This window comes from Lithobates pipiens, unplaced genomic scaffold (assembly GCF_037356315.1).
Source record: "Lithobates pipiens isolate NorthernLeopardFrog02 unplaced genomic scaffold, aLitPip1_a1.2 Scaffold_18, whole genome shotgun sequence".
NCBI classification, from domain to species: domain Eukaryota; kingdom Metazoa; phylum Chordata; class Amphibia; order Anura; family Ranidae; genus Lithobates; species Lithobates pipiens.
This window is the reverse complement of record NW_027507758.1, coordinates 294,141,200-294,159,335: the sequence shown is the minus strand read 5'-3', so window position 1 is coordinate 294,159,335 and position 18,136 is coordinate 294,141,200. Positions and strand designations below refer to the sequence as shown.

The 18,136-nt window shown below is 41.4% G+C and overlaps 1 protein-coding gene across 1 annotated transcript in view; it reads left to right on the top strand.

Annotated features, from left to right (window-relative positions):
* Positions 1-18,136, top strand: part of LOC143987941 (uncharacterized) — a 214,809-nt gene that overhangs the window by 107,102 nt on the left and 89,571 nt on the right. Inside the window, exons 25-29 of the mRNA XM_077487143.1 lie at positions 601-712; positions 7,051-7,100; positions 8,339-8,509; positions 11,309-11,426; positions 15,807-15,969. Of these exons, the coding sequence (XP_077343269.1) occupies positions 601-712; positions 7,051-7,100; positions 8,339-8,509; positions 11,309-11,426; positions 15,807-15,969 (614 nt within the window). The remainder of the gene's footprint in view (positions 1-600; positions 713-7,050; positions 7,101-8,338; positions 8,510-11,308; positions 11,427-15,806; positions 15,970-18,136) is intronic.

Below are 18,136 nucleotides of genomic sequence, written 5' to 3'. Positions count from 1 at the left end.
CGAGAACAAAAACCATCCCCTCGGTCCTCGGATGCTGCCGCCATCATCTTCGTGGCTCCCTACTGCGCATGCGCGAGTCGCACAGTGCAATGGAAATGGTCCGTGCTGTCTCTGGGACCCGTGTGTGTCCCAGCAGAAAGCGCGGTGAGACAGGAAGAGGCATAGACTCCTGCCTGAGTCTATGCCCGGAAGTGGGTGCAAATACCTGTCTCAGACAGGATTTTTTTCCCCCGCACCTGAAAGGTGCCAAATGTGTTCTGAAAAAGCGGTGGTTCAATTTTTGGGTTAACCTCCGCTTCACAATTTAATGTTTAAACTTCCAGGCATTTCTATTGGGTCATCACTAAAATGGCCAGCCTCACTGGTCAATGGAAATGTGTAGGAGGCAGGAAGGGGTGGGTAAGCTTCAGCACTATCAAGAGGTTATAAAGTTCTGCTATCAGACCACTGGAGATCTGGCTGTGACATTAGGAGGTTCCTGCAGCAGTTTGTCTTTTTATCCCCAGTCTTTTTAAAGTTACAATAACATTGCTAATCACTTTATATTGAGTGATTAATATGTATATAGTACATTCAAATTTTTTTTTTTTTTTTTTTTAGGTATCCAGAAGCTTTTATCTCAATACAGTTAGAAAAAGTGGGTCCTCGGGATGCCATGCTGAATACGTTTCTTCAGAAAAAACAAGCAATGGGGACTATTATGAGAAACCCTGTAAGAGTTGCAAGTATCTATTACAAGTACTTGTTATGCATAACAGCATTAAACCATCCAAAACAGTACTGAAATAAAAAAAAAAAACAGTGCTGGCACAATGCACCAGGGGAGATTTACTTAAGGCCCCTTTCACACGGCGGTGCGGGCATCGGCGGTAAAGCGGCACTATTTTTAGCGCTGCTTTACCGTCGTTTTTGCAGCGGTATGCGCTGCCACATTGATCTCAATGGATAGGAGCGGTGAATACACCGCTCCTTCACCGCTCCAAAGATGCCGCTAGCAGGACTTTTTTCACCGTCCTGCCAGCACACCGCTCCAGTGGGAAAGCTCTCCGGCTTTCACACTGGAGTGACAGGGGCTGGTTTTTTTCAGGCGCTACACAGGCGCTATTTTTAGCGCTGTCGCACCTGAAAACCGCCTCGGTGTGAAAGGGGTCTAAAACTGGAACACTCAGAATCTGGTGCAGCTGTGTATGGTAGCCAATCAGCTTCTAATTTCAGCTTGCTCAGTTAAGCTTTGACTATAAAACCTGGAAGCTGATTTGTTTCTATGCACAGCTGCACCAGATTTTGCACGCTCCAGTTTTAGTATATCTTACCCATAATGTTATATGTTTCTAAGATATATTATGATTCTAGACTTCCTTCCTGATTTCATCCATAATTGTTGTTATTGGTAGTCAGTACATTAGCCCACTTAGATTGCACACGTGCCTGGACAATAAACTATGAACATATTCTTAATAAACAATAAAAGTGTTTTAGCTACTTTTCTACTAGACTTTTTAAACAAAAATTACATTAAATGCACACAAACACAATATAGTACCGACTTTTTTGCATCTAATATATAAACATTGAAGTTGCAATGAGTAAATACAGTAGATTTGACATGCCAGGCTTTAAATTTGCATGTGCCTGTGAATCGGCAACACAATTCAGTACCCAAAATTATCCATAGGTAACAACTTTACAGGTTATTCATTTAGAGTTAACAATGTTTTAAATACAGGTGTAACCTGTTGCAAAATGTGGAATTACGGTAGCCCTTAAAGTCCACCTTTGTGCCCATGTTTCATTTCACACCTATATTTTTAGTGTAACATTACATTTGGTCACATTTTTCAAACCCCACCCTTAAACCTTCCCCCACATACCTAAGTCTCGGGGTGCTTCCCCACACAGATTTTCGTTTTCCTGTGAATTTGGCACTGTTGTGCCTAGCTCAGCCTGCAGAGTGGTGTCATCCATTTATACATTCATTTGCAGGGATTTGTAAATAGAAGACTGCTAGCAGAGGAACTCAAAGAACACAATGAAGCACAAGTATGATGACATCACCAGTTTTGTAGTTTATTGATTATTTCCTCCAGCCCATTACAGTAAGTCCTTAACTCTCTACAGACTTGAGGCTGGAGGAAGAGTCTGCAGCAGACTGTTCTTTGCACCCACAACGACCAGATCATGGTGGCAATGCTCTGCAGGCTGCAATGCAAAAGATTAATACAACTTTTTTGGGTTGATTTGTTCAAAAGGTTGACAATGCCTTTAATGTATCCACAATACAAATGTAGAGATAAATGAGAATGTGTTTTAAAATGCTTTTACAGGTTGTTCAGAATATGTAAATACCTTAAGCCGCGTACACACGTAGCCGTCTGTCCGACGTACTTAGTCTGGCGGACGTCCGCCAGACTGTAAGTCGGAATTTCCGAACGGGCTACTTGCCCACACACGGCACTTTTTCAGCGGACTAATACGGCGTACTAAGTCCGCCGTACTAAGTCCGCCGTACTTTCGAAATGAACTGACTCGCCCACACACGCGGAGGAAAGTCCGCTCATTTCGAGCGCGTCTCCAGGTAGGCGGGGCCCGCGAAGGAGACGTCGCTGGCCCCGCCGCCTGGTATGGACTTAAAGGGGAACCCCCAACGCCGAAAAAAATCGGCGTGGGGGTCCCCCCCAAGTCCACAACAGACCCTTGTCCGAGCACGCTACCCGGCCGGCCAGGAAAGGGGGGCGAGCGAGCGCCCCCCCCTCCTGAGCCGTACCAAGCTGCGTGCCCTCAACATGGGGGGTGCCTTGGGGAAGGGGGGCCGCGCGGCCCCCCCACCCCAAAGCACCTTGTCCCCATGTTGATGAGGACAAGGGCCTCTTCCCGACAACCCTGGCCGTTGGTTGTTGGGATCTGCGGGCGGGGGGCTTATCGGAATCCAGGAGCCCCCTTTAATAAGGGGGCCCCCGGATACCGGCCCCCCACCCTATGTGAATGAGTATGGGGTACAATGTACCCCTACCCATTCACCTGTAAAATAAAAGTACAAAAAAAAACACAACACACAAGATAAAATACTTTATTGCACAGCTCTGGGGGTCTTCCGTCTTCGGGGGTCTTCTCGCCGGACTCCTCCGCTATCTTCTTGTAGCTCTTTTGCTAGCGGAGGAGTCCGGCTTTCTTCCTCGCCGCCGGCCTCTTCTCCCGACTTCGGGGGTCTTGTCCCCTTCTTCGGTTCTTCTGCCGGGCCACCGTGCCTTCTTATAGCTCTTTTACAGGCGGTGGCCCGGTCTTCTGTCGCCACTGCCGCCTTCCGTTCTTCTTCTTCTTCAGGAGATGTTGACTCGACGATCTCTCCGGCCGCAATGCCAGGGACGCCCTGCGCTGCCACTTATATAGGGACAAGGGGCGGTGTCACATGGCTTTATGTCACATGGGTTGGTCACATGGGTTGATGTCACATGGGGACTGTGACATCGTAAGGGGGCGGGGTCACCATGTGACACCAACCCATGTGACATAAAGCCATATGACACCGCCCCTTGTCCCTATATAAGTGGCCGCGCAGCGCGTCCCTGGCATTGTGGCCGGAGAGAGCGTCGAGTCAACATCTCCAGGAGAAGGAGAAGAAGAAGAAGAAGAAGAAGAAGAACGAAAGGCGGCGGCGACAGAAGACCGGGCCACCGCCTGTAAAAGAGCTATAAGAAGGCGCGGTGGCCCGGCAGAAGAACCGAAGAGGGGGACAAGACCCCCGAAGTCGGGAGAAGAGGCCGGCGGCGAGGAAGAAAGCCGGACTCCTCCGCTAGCAAAAGAGCTACAAGAAGATAGCGGAGGAGTCCGGCGAGAAGACCCCCGAAGACGGAAGACCCCCGGAGCTGTGCAATAAAGTATTTTATCTCGTGTGTTGTGTTTTTTTTGTACTTTATTTTACAGGTGAATGGGTAGGGGTACATTGTACCCCATACTCATTCACATAGGGTGGGGGGCCGGTATCCGAGGGCCCCCTTATTAACCACTTTCAGACCGGACCATTTTGCTGGTCAATGACCAGAGGTCTTTTTACAATTTGGCACTGCGCTGATTTAACTGGTAATTGCGCGGTCATGCAATGTTGTACCCAAACAAAATTTGCGTCCTTTTTTTCCCACAAATAGAGCTTTCTTTTAAAGGTATTTGACTGACTCTGCGATTTTTATTTTTTGCGATATAAACGTAAAAAGACCGCAAATTTTGAAAAAAAATGATATTTTCTAATTTTTGTTATTAGAAAAATCCAATAAACTCAATTTTAGTCATACATTTAGGCCAAAATGTATTCAGCCACATGTCTTTGGTAAAAAAAAAGTCAATAATTGTATATTTATTGGTTTGCGCAAAAGTTGTCACATCTACAAACTAAGGTACGTTTTCTGGAATTTACGCAGCTTTTAGTTTATGACTGCCTATCTAATTTCTTGAGGTGCTAAAATGGCAGGGCAGTACAAACCCCCCCCCAAATGACCCCATTTTGGAAAGTAGACACCCTAAGGAAATTGATAAGAGGCATGTTGAGCCCATTGAATATTTTATTTTTTTGTCTCAAGCGATTGAATAATGACAAAAAAAATATTTTTTTTTTTTTACACAAAGTTGTCACTAAATGATATATTGCTCACACATGCCATGGTTATATGTGGAATTGTACCCCAAAATACATTCTGCTGCTTCTCCTGAGTACGGGGATACCACATGTGGTCGACTTTTTGGAAGCCTAGCCGCGTACGGGGCCCCAAAAACCAAGCACCGCCTTCAGGATTTCTAAGGGCATACATTTGTAATTTCACTCCTCACTACCTATCACAGTTTTGAAGGCCATAAAATGCCAAGATGGCACAAAACACCCACAAATGACCCAATTTTAGAAAGTAGACACCCCAAGCGATTTGCTGAGAGGCATGTTGAGTCCATGGAATATTTTATATTTTGCCACAAGTTGCGGGAAAATTACAAACTTTTATTTATTTTTTATTTTTTTTCACAAAGTTGTCACTAAATGATATATTGCTCACACATGCTATGGGCATATGTGAAATGACACCCCAAAATAAATTCTGCTGCTTCTCCTGAGTACGGGGATACCACATATGTGGGACTTTTTGGGAGCCTAGCCGCGTACGGGGCCCCGAAAACCAAGCACCTCCTTCAGGCTTTCTAAGGGCGTAAATTTTTGACTTCACTCCTCACTACCTATTACAGTTTTGAAGGCCATAAAATGCCAAGATGGCACAAAACACCCACAAATGACCCCATTTTAGAAAGTAGACACCCCAAGCTGTTTGCTGAGAGGCATGTTGAGTCCATGGAATATTTTATATTTTGCCACAAGTTGCGGGAATATTACAAACTTTTGTGACTAAATGATATATTGCTCACACATGCCATGGGCATATGTGAAATGACACCCCAAAATAAATTCTGCTACTTCTCCTGAGTACGGGGATACCACATGTGTGGGGTTTTTTGGGAGCCTAGCCGCGTACGGGGCCCCAAAAACCAAGCACTGCCTTCAGGATTTCTTAGGGTGTAAATTTTTGATTTTACTCCTCACTACCTATCGCAGTTTTGAAGGCTATAAAATTACAGAGATTACATCACTTCCTCTGCCTGTGTTTACATTACAGGAGAGGAAGTGATGTCACGCTGCACTTCCATTCGTCAGGAGCGATCGCGAGGGGGTGGCCATGAACGAATGGCCGCCCCCTCATCCCGGATCGCTCCTGAACGGATTCCGACCGCCGCTGGCACCGGGGGGGGCCCGATCGGGCCCCCCACCCGCGGGAAGGCAGGGACGTACATGTACGCTTATATGCCTGCCCGTGCCATTCTGTCGACGTACATCGTCGTGCGGCGGTCGGCAACTGGTTAAAGGGGACTCCCGGATTCCGATAAGCCCCCCGCCTGCAGACCCCGACAACCAACGGCCAGGGTTGTCGGGAAGAGGCCCTTGTCCTCATCAACATGGGGACAAGGTGCTTTGGGGTGGGGGGGCCGCGCGGCCCCCCTTCCCTAAGGCACCCCCCCATGTTGAGGGCACGCGGCCTGGTACGGCTCAGGAGGGGCGCGCTCGCTCGCCCCCCCTTTCCTGGCCGGCCGGGTAGCGTGCTCGGACAAGGGTCTGTTGTGGACTTTGGGGGACCCCCCACGCTGATTTTTTTCGGCGTTGGGGTTCCCCTTTAAGTCCATACCAGGCGGCGGGGCCAGCGACGTCTCCTTCGCGGGCCCCGCCTACCTGGAGACCCCCTCGAAATGAGCGGACTTTTCTCCGGGCGGGAAAAGTCCGCTCATTTCAAAAGTACGGCGGACTGGCATACACACGGCCGGATTGTCCGCCGAAATGCGAGTACAGCGGGCAGATTGATGTGCAACACGGCATTCTAAGTCCGCCGTACTTTCGGGTCAAAAAAGTATGCCGGAGGCTACACACGGGGGGATTGTTTGGCGGACTTGAGTTTGCCGGACTTTTCCACCGGATTGTTTGATCGTGTGTACGCGGCATTAGTGTTTATGTGTGGATATAGGTTCACTTTCTTTTTTTATAGAAACATATGAGCAACATTCAGAAAGATAACATGCCAGGATAAGGAGCCTTTTTAAATAAGTGACAGTTATTTTCAGCTGGGTCCTGTATGATTTAGAAATGACAGTCATCTGGCTGAAATTGAGATTATTAAATTTGTGCTAAAGCTTTGTAAACTGAGCCTGTAGTCAAGGGTTTGATCAATTACACAAGGATTCCAGGGCTGTTGTACATGTATATTAGCATTCACCAAACAGCTCTGTAATGCATGAAAACAAAACAAACTTCATGTTAAAAAAAATCTAAAGTATATATACAGTTTCAGTTTAGAGATTAGTCGTATTGACATTATTACTCGGCACTTAGAAGTGGTTTTCCTGAATTGTCATTTTATTTTACAAATATTAGAAATGCTTGTACATTGTATACTTATTTCAGCACTGAGGAAATATTGACACACTATACACCATAACATATTGCAGTAACTTTACCTTATCCATTGACAGGAAGAAGCAGAAAAGGTAAAAAGAGAACTTGTAAAGGATTACTGCCAGCGGTAAGTTACCTTTATGCCATTTGAACATTGTGTTTTTGGATATTTTCAGTAGACTACATTTAAATTTACAATTTGTTATTTTTTTTATTGCATATTAATTTGCCTTTTCTTAATATTGCAAATTTACAGAGATGCAGAATATATCAACTTTCCCTATGATTGTGCATCAGACATTAATACAATATGCAACACAAGTATCAGTGAAACATGTAGGAAACAAAATCAAATACAATATAATATAAACAAGGGTTAGTTTGGCAAGATAATCATATCAGTTTGATAAGCCTAACTAGAAAAAAAAGAGAAAATCAGGGTGTAATTAACTAATTTGAGCTATTACTGGGCCTAACATTATCACAGAATGTTTTGCAAATATCACTGAATCTATTTCATGCAGTCATGATAATTGATAAGATAGTTTCAGTTTTTATGTCAATTTAATGAAAATATAGTTTACAAAGTACATGCAGCATATTATAGCAGTCAATGCCTGCGTTACAGTCCTTGGGAAACAGATGAAGAATCATCAAACACAAATTTGGCAATAGCATAACTGAAGTTGGCAGTAACTACACAAAATGGAACCCTTCTTCTCTGGAGTAGGGATGAACAAATCTGTCCAGGGTCGATTCGCCAATAGGCTGCCAAATTCTGTTTGAAATTCAGAAAAACCAAACATAGTGGTGAATTTCATTGAAGTCTATGAAGAGCAAGTCCTATGAATAAATGTAGGGCTCTTTTGGAGTTAATATGTAAACTGCTGTGAAAAAAGGCACGGGGCCTGGCACTAGGGCTATGGTCCAATGGAAAAAATAAAAAAATAAATACCATACAGTGAAGAGAGGGCTTTTTTATGGGGCCTCAATGGCAGCACTAACTGTATAAATATAGTTTCAATAACGTGCTTGGGGGATTCCTTAAAGCTGTGCAAGGTGTTACAAAACAGTACCATTTTAAAGGACAATCTTAGCAACAGCATACACTGGCAGCGCATTCTTGGCTTTGATTTTTTTTCTGTAAGCGTTAGCTTGGCTTACATACAGCAGTAGCAACCCAATTAGAAGGTCAGAAGGAGACCAACCCCACGGTGTACTTTAGGTCATAAATGGTTGGAAAAAGCTTTTTACTGTATTCATTGTGAATCCATATAGATACTGCACTCACAAAGGTTGTTGACAGGTTTAAATTGTACAGATTCTTCATCTTTCTACCTGTGTCTGTGTTGTTTTGACATTTAGGTTGAGCAGACAGATTTATATCCACTCCCTTAGAGGACAAATAATTGCTAATTGCAACAGTTTGAAGCTGCTTTTGGAAGACTTCCCACTTATTGAGAAAACATATTTCATCATAGGACGACATCAGGAGAAAAAGACTACCATCAAGGAAGCTCCTCAAGCTGATGCCAGGTTCGTAGCTGCCTCTTCTATGTCACCTATTACTGACAACCCCCCCCCCCCCCCCTAAAGATTTAATGCCTTACTGTAGCAGATATATATGTAGCAGATAGCAGCAATGATGCATCATTACCTTGTTTTTTTTCTTTATGCAAGCTGAAATAAATAGGGGGTGGATTTGGCTTCCTCCTATTTTAATGAAATTAATATGTATTATCTTGTCAGCTCCTATAATTAGCTAGTCTTTTAAAGCTCTGATAATGTTAATGGCGATGATATATTACCAAAATTAGCTCATGGAAAACGCATAGCCATCATTGTGCAGCATTCTTAATTTTATTGTGTTTTATATAAAATCGTACATGGATGCATTCACATGTCCTACAAAACAGGCACAAGCATTTGCTCCCTGTCCTGTAGGAACGGGAGTGCGGTGCAAGCCTCGGTTTGGTGCGGGTCAGTGGCAGGAAGTGACGTCAGCTTGCATTGCACGCCAGTTCCTAGAGACGGGACAGCGAGCAAAGGCTTTACTTGGAACACTGGACAGACTTGTGCCTGTGCTATAGGCACAATAGCATGTGAGTGCATCCACGTACAATTTTATATGATACACAATAAAGTTAAGAATGTTGTGCAATGATGGCTATTTGTTTTGCATGAGATTTGGAGATTGCTGAAGCATGGGTGGAATACTGTGATTATTGCTGACAAACTTGTGGTATATCCTATGGAAGGAAAACTAATCCTGGCATAATATTGAGGTGTTTTTATCATTGCTTTCTGGTGAGTGTAAACCTTGGAAGGTGGTATATATACAGTATATATATATATATATATATATATATATATATATATATATATATATATATATATATATATATATTTTAAATATATATTTGCATAATTTTGCATATTCACATACTGTATGGCATAGTGGTTTAAGCAAATAGTATATAGTTATTTTTAGGGTTGGCGTAGTTATCTCTTATAGCCAAATTAAAAACATGTTGACTTCCAACATAAGCAGTGTAAAGCAGTGTGCAGTTCCTATACAACAGAGCTGGACTGTTGTAGGAAGTAGCAGCACAAGGAGCCAATCACTTCATGTGCTGACGAGAAGAATGCTCACAGGGAAAGATAGAGTAGGTTAACAGACATATGAACTCATTACTGTGCTGCTTCTCCTTGCACTGTCCAGTTACAGACTGGGAAGGGTCCTGAATGACCTAGGTTCAAAGGAAGTGGGTTTAATAATGTTGGCAATCAGACTGAGAACATCTAGCTTTAGAAATAAAGTACTGTGGAAATTTGGATTAAACCTGAATATTGCAGCAAAAATTTATATTTTAATCATACAGTACATGACACAAGTTGAATTTTTTGCTACTATTTTTCTGGTGATGGTGATGGACCTCTTCTCCCTTATGGATAAATTACTGCTAGCTTAATATTTTATCTTCAGATTCTTCAATCAACTGTTCACTAACTTCTAATATAACAATAAAAGCAGTGAGCCTGGATCTCAAATATCAAATATCAAAAGTGGGCTTAAGCCGGCCATATATGCATCAAAATTTGTCCAGCTCAGCAGGGACTGGCCAAGATTTGATCCATCTATGGGCAGGCTGATTGTACTCAAGTCGATCCATAGATTGACTTGGGTATAACTAGCCTGTTGTGTGTATGCAGACTATAGACATGGGATAACCATTTGCTCACCCATAGAAGTTCAGATAGATTGAGAAACAATTTTATGACTTTGCAGACACACCCTGACTAATCAATCTCAGGGGAAAAATAAGTCAACTGGTATAGATTTTCAGGACTTATTGCTGAAGTTGGTTGCTTGTACTTATTTACAAAATTTACAAAATGGGAAAGACACATATACAGGAGACAAGAAGCGCTGCACACCCCGAAAATGAAATTTATGGAAGAAATATGTACAATATAAAACCTGGTCCAACAAATGCACAGTGTATACTCCACAATCCAATAAATGAACACATTTATACACATTGCATTACCTAGTGTTGTATTTGAGTCCCAACGCGTTTCGACCTAGATATGGTCTCTTCAGGGTACTTTTTTATGGCAAAATGTTTGTAAAGAAGGCTCATTTGACGTTTGGATCTTCTGACCACTATTTTGTGGGAAGCTTTAGTGAGAACATATTTTGGGCTATAATTACAGTGATGTGGCTTATATATTTTACATACTTGCTCTTCAATATTGTATTGAATATAGAGATTTGTAGGCTGGCAACTAGAGGGAGATCTGAATTTTAACGAAATCATTCAGCCTTTTCTAAAAAAAATAAAAAGTCTTAAATATTTCTTTAACTGCCAATAGCCACCAGTCATTTTCAGAACATCACTTTGCTCTTTTCCTTATTGGACAAACATGATCGAGTGCAATGGTAGACCACATGTGGTTGATTTAATAAAGGGGTAGAGGCCATACACGTAGCAGTGTGAATCTTGACTTAGATTTAAAATACACAATCCATCAATACACAATCACATGCATGGAAAATGAAGAAACAGGATTGGAAATGATTGGATGGTAAAAGTTGAGGCAGCTTCACTTTATTTACTAAGCTCAGTGAACTTTGGCTTTGCAAGTTAACAATCTCTGCTCCTTTCATAAACTAATCACTGTATAACTTTGGAGGTCTTTGCTTGTTCCCTCATTTACCTTCATTTACATAGATACTATTATTAGCAATTGCAAGCTGCATCCCCAACTACAAACTACATTCCCAAAATAAAGTACGGGAAGAATTACAACTGAATTTCTTCTGGTTTTCAGAACATTTCAAGAACGTCCACACGCTTTGCTGACAGACGATGGAAAGGTTTTTGTTAATTTGTGGTATATTCCCTTCCCAACTGAAGTGCTTGAGATGTTCAAAATGCTCCCAGAAAAGGTATGTAGCTTTAACCGCAGATGAAAATGAATGTTTATACTGCTATTGTTAACCACAAAATCAAAATATATTCTGAGTTCCAAAAATGTTTTTTCAGACAGGCTTATGAGGATCTTACAAGGGACTTGATCAAACAGTTTAAGTAATTCAGTAGTGAATGACATTCTTTAGAAATTATATGTTATCATTTTGAGCTCGAAAACCCCACAAATCACTAACTATTAGGACACCTACCACCAATACAAATATTTCAGACTGTAAATATTAAAGCCATGTGGGATTAGACTACTAGGCAGTCTATGCAGACACAGGTTTCCAGGAAGGTCCATTGAATGGATCATTATGTGACATTGAACCTATAAAATGTGCTGCGAGTAAGAGAACAGTAAAGCTAGGATATAAGTCAGCACAGTACATTAAAAAGGTGTACATCAGCGTGGCCTTGTATAACCACTTTTCCCAGTAATAGTTAAAATTACTCTAAACCCACTCTCATCCTTTCTAAACTACTGCAATATTGGTTATCTAGAAGGCTATACATGCCTCCTGCATGTATACTTATCTGTCAAATGTCTCCCCTCTGTCTGCTATGAGACCCGAAACTGCAGAATTTGTGGGTGAGTCTGTTTTCCAAGGCTCAGTGGGTGGAGTGGTGATCTCAGTAGACTCCCTGCCCACCTCTACACTCCCCTTATCAACGTGCATTTTCTCCTGTGTATTTCTTACACTGAACTTCTGCTATGATCACTAACATCCAGTCAAAACCCAGAAAAGTCCCCACATGATTTCAGCATGCCCAATCATGCTGAGGTGTGGAACAGCCAATCTTGGCAGAGCAGCAGAAGAAAGGAGTGGGAGGGAATTAACTAATAATGCTTGTCTCTTAGGCTAGTGCACGAGATATGTAAATCACCCGTCACTCACAGCAAGGGGGAGGATTTGACAAAGTTTTTCTCTGTTTGTCAAGATTTATCTCACTGAACAATAAAAGGGGATTGCTCATAGCTGGATTAACTCTTTGTGGCAAGACTGGGCTCAAATGAAAGGAAATCTTATACTCTACATTATGCCATAAATTTTTTTTTCGGGTTTACATCCACTTTAATAAAACATAAAAGAGATCCTGTTCTTATTAGTTAGGTATTTCATGGCTATTTTCTACAACAAGTTCACATTGATAGAATATTATTGAGAATAGCTAATCACGTGTTTCATGCGCAGGATAACTCACTCTGTTCTTAATAACATTATAGGCTTAAGGTGGAGTAATTTGGTTTGTATTTGTATTTATATGCTTACATGCAGTGATGTTTGTGGAGTCGTTTACTGTAATTTTGCATGAAAACCTTTAATAAAGTACGTAACAAAAAAAAAAAAGCCCTGCCTACTTTTAGCCTCTTTTGCACCTATAGGGATACTGGTAAATATCTCAGTTTTGTAATAAAAAATAAATAAACCTAAGGTAGTAATAAGTCTAAATGTTTTTTTTTTTACCTTAATGCATTCTCTGCATTAAGGTAAACACCCCACTACTTGCCCTACCTTCTTCTATTCCTAAATGCTTAACTGTCACCACTCCAGCACTGTCTCCGGCTCCTGCATCGCTCCCTTCACTACCTGCTTTTACAGGAAACACTAAGGGCAGCGAAGTCTTAAGGCCCATACACACGATACAAATATTGGATGAAAAAATTAGTACGACAAGCCATCTGCCGATTTTCGGATCGTTAGTATGGTGCTTTTTTTTGTCAGACGGTTTTGCTTTTTCGGCAGGCGAAAGCTGGATGTGCAGACTATAAAATTTTTGTCGGATATGAACTCAACGTCTGATTTTCCTTTCAATAGTACAGTTTTCGTATGAAAAAAATTGGAAGATCAAGACTACGCATGCTCAGAAATGAAAGAATACATACAAAACTATTCAACACATTATGTCACTTCTGAAGTTGTATTCTGTCGTACGAAAATTTTTGTATTGTGAATAGCCTCTTCACTTTCGACATGAGACTACCATGCTACAAAAAATGGACAGTCGGTCATCAGAAAATCTAAGCGTGCGTACGAGGCTTATTCTAATACTACTGCTTCTGTCAGTCAAACTCCTGTGAGGAGGATCAAGGGCATGGCTTAAAGGCACTCGGTTGCACAGAGCAGATAAACATTACCAAATGTTAGCCTTGATTGTCACTTTAACCTGTTATCACAGACTAATAAGGAAATGCAGTTTTTGCAAAAAGTTAAAACTGAACATCTGCTTTAAGATTATGATGCATTGGGGTTTATTTACTAAAGACAAAAAGGCTTTTCACTTTGCAAGGGCATTTTCCCCAGAGCTTAGTGAATGTGGCAAAGTTCCACTTTGCAAAGAATACTCAATCACGTGCAAGGGGAAAAAAACTGCCTTTTTGTTTACACATAAGTGGATGATGGAAATCAACAGAGCTTCACCTTATTAACTAAGCTCTGAGGCACATTCCCCAGCAAAGTGAACAGTCTATTTGCCTTTAGTAAATCAACGCCATATGGCCTGATTAAATAAAGTGTTCACTGAAGCATCCAACCCTTGAAAAAATGCACTAATTTGTTCAGTTTCCTTCACATGATGGGATATTTTTTTTCATAAACACTCAGGAACAGGCCACAGGTCTCTGCACCCAGACTATCCCTGACTGGTTACTTTGCCCTGACATTACGTTTACATTACTTTTACATCTGTTTTCTTGCATCTTGTTCTAAATTTTTTTAAATCAATTTTTGTTCCTTTTTGTAAGTTGCACTAGTATATCACCCAAGTTTAGTGATTTAAATGCCAATTTCCTGGCAACATAAAAAAAAAGCCTTTTCACTCACCTAAGTTTGCCACTACGTCACATGCCATGTTGGCATCTATTCTGAGAGTGAAGATTGGTAATCCAGCTTTGCAGTCTTTCCCTGCTGTCAACCAGTCCTAGTCATGATATAATCATGTCCTACCATTTTATGGGGTCTGAAAGGACCCCACTGCTGCACAGCCAATAGAAAGTCTACATCACCCAAGCAGCAGCGTGGACACCAGAAGTGGGACTCTCACACTCTGCAGTCTATAAAATACAAGACGTAAGACCTGGTGCATTACATGACCTCAAAATTAGGCAAGTAAAAAGGGTTCTGAGGTTGAATTTTTTCAACCAACACGGGGCTTAGTTAAGGTGGGGGAGTAGGGGCTTTGTAATAAATGGGGGGGGGGGGGGGTTCTGACTTCCCCTACTTAATTTATAACTATGTCTTGTCTGTTCCTATAATTAGCTAGTCTATTAAAGTTCTGATAATGTGAATGGTGATGATATAATAACAATATTAGCTATAAAAATAAACACAATGCTTAAAGAAGCAAATGTGTTTATTTACAAAGAAATTATAAAAAAAAAACTAACATAGAAAACTAAGAAATATTGCAGGGCATTTAGAAATAAAAGAGCAGAGATGATACTTTACGTAAGTTCGTCAATGTGTTTCTCAGCTGGGCTCAATGGAAAAAAGAGGGAGCCTCATCATTTGCCCTCACTTTTTAAAGCACACTGAAGACACAACCCACACAAACACCCTCTGCACACCCGTGTAGTCCTCTGTCCAATGAGAAGCTATAAGAGGCTGTTCTTCCTAATCAACAGGAAGTATGCTATTCCCCTGAACATCCTCCAGAAAGTATGTTACTGTCTTCCACAGGGGGACAGCATTAATCTGTGAACACCTGTCTTGACCCAGGTCAACTTCCAGTCACCATCTGTGGCTTTGAAATCAGGAAATCAGTCATTTTAATTTGCACCTCACCAGGAGGTCTGAGCTGATGCTCCTATACCCCCATGCATCACATCAAGAAGTCTATGTGAGAACATCCTTCAGGAGATGAATTCCCATGTATGACTCCTTGTTACCAACACACTACTGGGTAATTTTGCTCTCCTGGCTTTCCAGACTACCCCTAGCCGTATCCAGATGTCTTCCATGTAACCTAACTCAACAGCCCAGAAGTATCTAATATTAAAAACATGTTGACTTCCAACAGGCTTGATGGCCCAGTGATCATATTAAATTGCCATTGCATTCATTTTCTTTTTAGCACAATTGTAATTTTTCTTCTCCAATGTGCTAAACAAAAATCCTTGGAAACAGTTGTTTGCTTACTCAGCATTGTTTGTTGTCCATTGTGTTTTGTTTGAGAAAACTCTTCTCAATAAGCTATGAAATTGTATTATTCTAAATGTAAAAATACACAAAAAATTGTTTATTTTGACAGTCAATATATGTGCTGTAATTCAGCTTTCACAGGCAACATTACCTGATTTGGAATCTTCAGCCAATGTGTTTTGTTTTACTACAGCCTGTTTTATTATTTTGCAGGCAGCACATCGAGCTTTGTACTGCACTTTGCAAATTGTTGCCGCTCTGCATGACATTGTTTCCTATGTACTTAGCTTTGCACAGCTAGGAAACTCATGTGGTGATTCCAGAAGTTTAAAAAACATGGAGCTGACAGCCGATTGGGGAGGCATAGAAGGAATAGGTAACATTGTGTAATTTATTAAGTTAATCTAAGGTACCTAGTTGTGATAATTGAGTTTCTCCTGGAGTCAGCCATTTAGAATTCATCTGTGCCCATGTGTATATATTATACTTTATCTATATGCATATATGTATGTATATTTAAATTATTTCTTTATTAAAACTTTTTTTTACCTGTATGTACTGTGCAATAATGAATCCTCAATTATTAGTATTAGTAGACTTTCAGAATATATCTAACTTAAAACTGTCCTCATCCCCCTTCTAACATTTATACTAACTACTTGTGTAAGAAAGATCTGTATAATTGCCTATAATTAAGCTCCTCTAGTCTGGTCACATGATCTCTCCATGTCAGCCAGCAGGCGGCTACAGGGAAAAGGAGAGAGTGTTTGACAATAGCTGGAAGCAGTGATGTCACCCATACGCTTACTATGGCCTATCTCTTGTTGATGCTCCATCCTCTCCCCTGAAGCTGCCGCTAGCTGACACAGTGGAGCCGATCATGCGACTGAACCAGAGCGACCAAAAAATAGGCAATTATAGAGATCTTTCTTCCACAGGTTAGTTAGTATAAGTGTTAGGAAGAGGGAGGGAGCAGTTTTAAGATTTGTTAGATGTACCTCTGAAGACTACTCTAAAGAAGAGAGTACAGTGGTGGTCAATGTTCCTAATATAGAGAGCCCCTTGACATCACCAAAAGGATGCACAAAATATTTAATCAATGTAATGCTACCAAAAGCCACTTAAAGTGTTGCTAAACCCAGGACCCTCCATTCACTATATCTGGTCTCCCACAGTACACAGAACATGGAAATGAAATAATCTTAGTAACTATAAACTGCTAAATATCTTTTCTCATCAGCAGTTAGAGCAGTCTTGTGACTTCTATCAGTGTCCAGTCAAGCACTGGTTAAAGCTTGTATGTGAGAGAGAAGGAGAAATCCCAGATATGGTGGAATTTTAAGGCACAATAATTTTTCAAAAGATTTTAATATTGTATTTTCATAGTTTTAATGTTTATTGAAAAATATATAGAAGAATTGTATAAAAGAAAGCTTGTATGAGAAGTTTTCTGACTGTCCTATGAGGCTGCAGGACCCCTGACCCTCTGTCTAGACAGTGCTGATTGCCCCTGTGCTGATCACATGCATTCACCCAAGAAAAAACAACTCTCTAGCATTACACACCAAACTGAACATGTGCAGCCTGACTCCATAGACTCTGTTATCAGGAAATTATTAAGGAACAGTGGAAGGAGGGGAGGGGCAGAGAAGACAGATTCAAACATCCTTTTTACACAATGCGGAGGATTAACCCCTTAGGTTCCACAGTGAGTTTAACAAGCATGCTTTACTGCATATACAGACCGATTTTATTGTTGTGGGTTTAGTAACACTTTAAGCACCTATGTAAGGAAACTGTAGACTTCTTTCTGTAGGGGCCCTGAGGGTCCCAGGTTGGGTACTAGAAGCTTGGAAACACATGCTGTGGGTTTATATTGGAAGACTGTCAGGCTGTCAAGATTCTGCTCTCCATAGAAAGTAAAGGGTAAAGAGTTGTGATTTTGGTGCCTCTGTTCTGAAATTTAAAGTGGTTGTAAAGGTTTAAGGTTTTTTACCTTAATGCATTATCTGCATTAAAGTAAAAAAACATTTACGTGTAGCCCCTCTCTTTCCCTGTAAATACATAACTGAGCCTGAACACACTCTAGCGCTGTGCCTGAGAGTAGCATTGCTGCTCTCTTTCTCCCTCCTCACTGAACTAAATGAGCGCAATGAAATACATTGGCTCCTGCTGCTGTCAATCAAATACAATGACAAGGGAGCAGGGGGCAGGGCTGAGACGCATTGTGTGTGGGAGGGGGGGCAAATACGCCGCAGAGACCACTTTTATCTTGAAGCGGCCCGCCCGCTAGCTGCTGCCATAACAACAATATTCCTCTTCAACCGACGCATAACGACGGTGGGCGGTCCGGAAGTGGTTAAAAAAAATATAGATAATCACAAATTTCCAAAACATGTTAGGCCTCATGCAGGGACGTCTTTAATGTTGATTGGACCCTGGGCAAAAATTTTCTTGGGTACCCTCCCCCATGCAATTTCACTCTCCACCTGCTCTGAGATATACAATAAATAGCAGCTAGACTTAAAATCAGTTTACTGTAT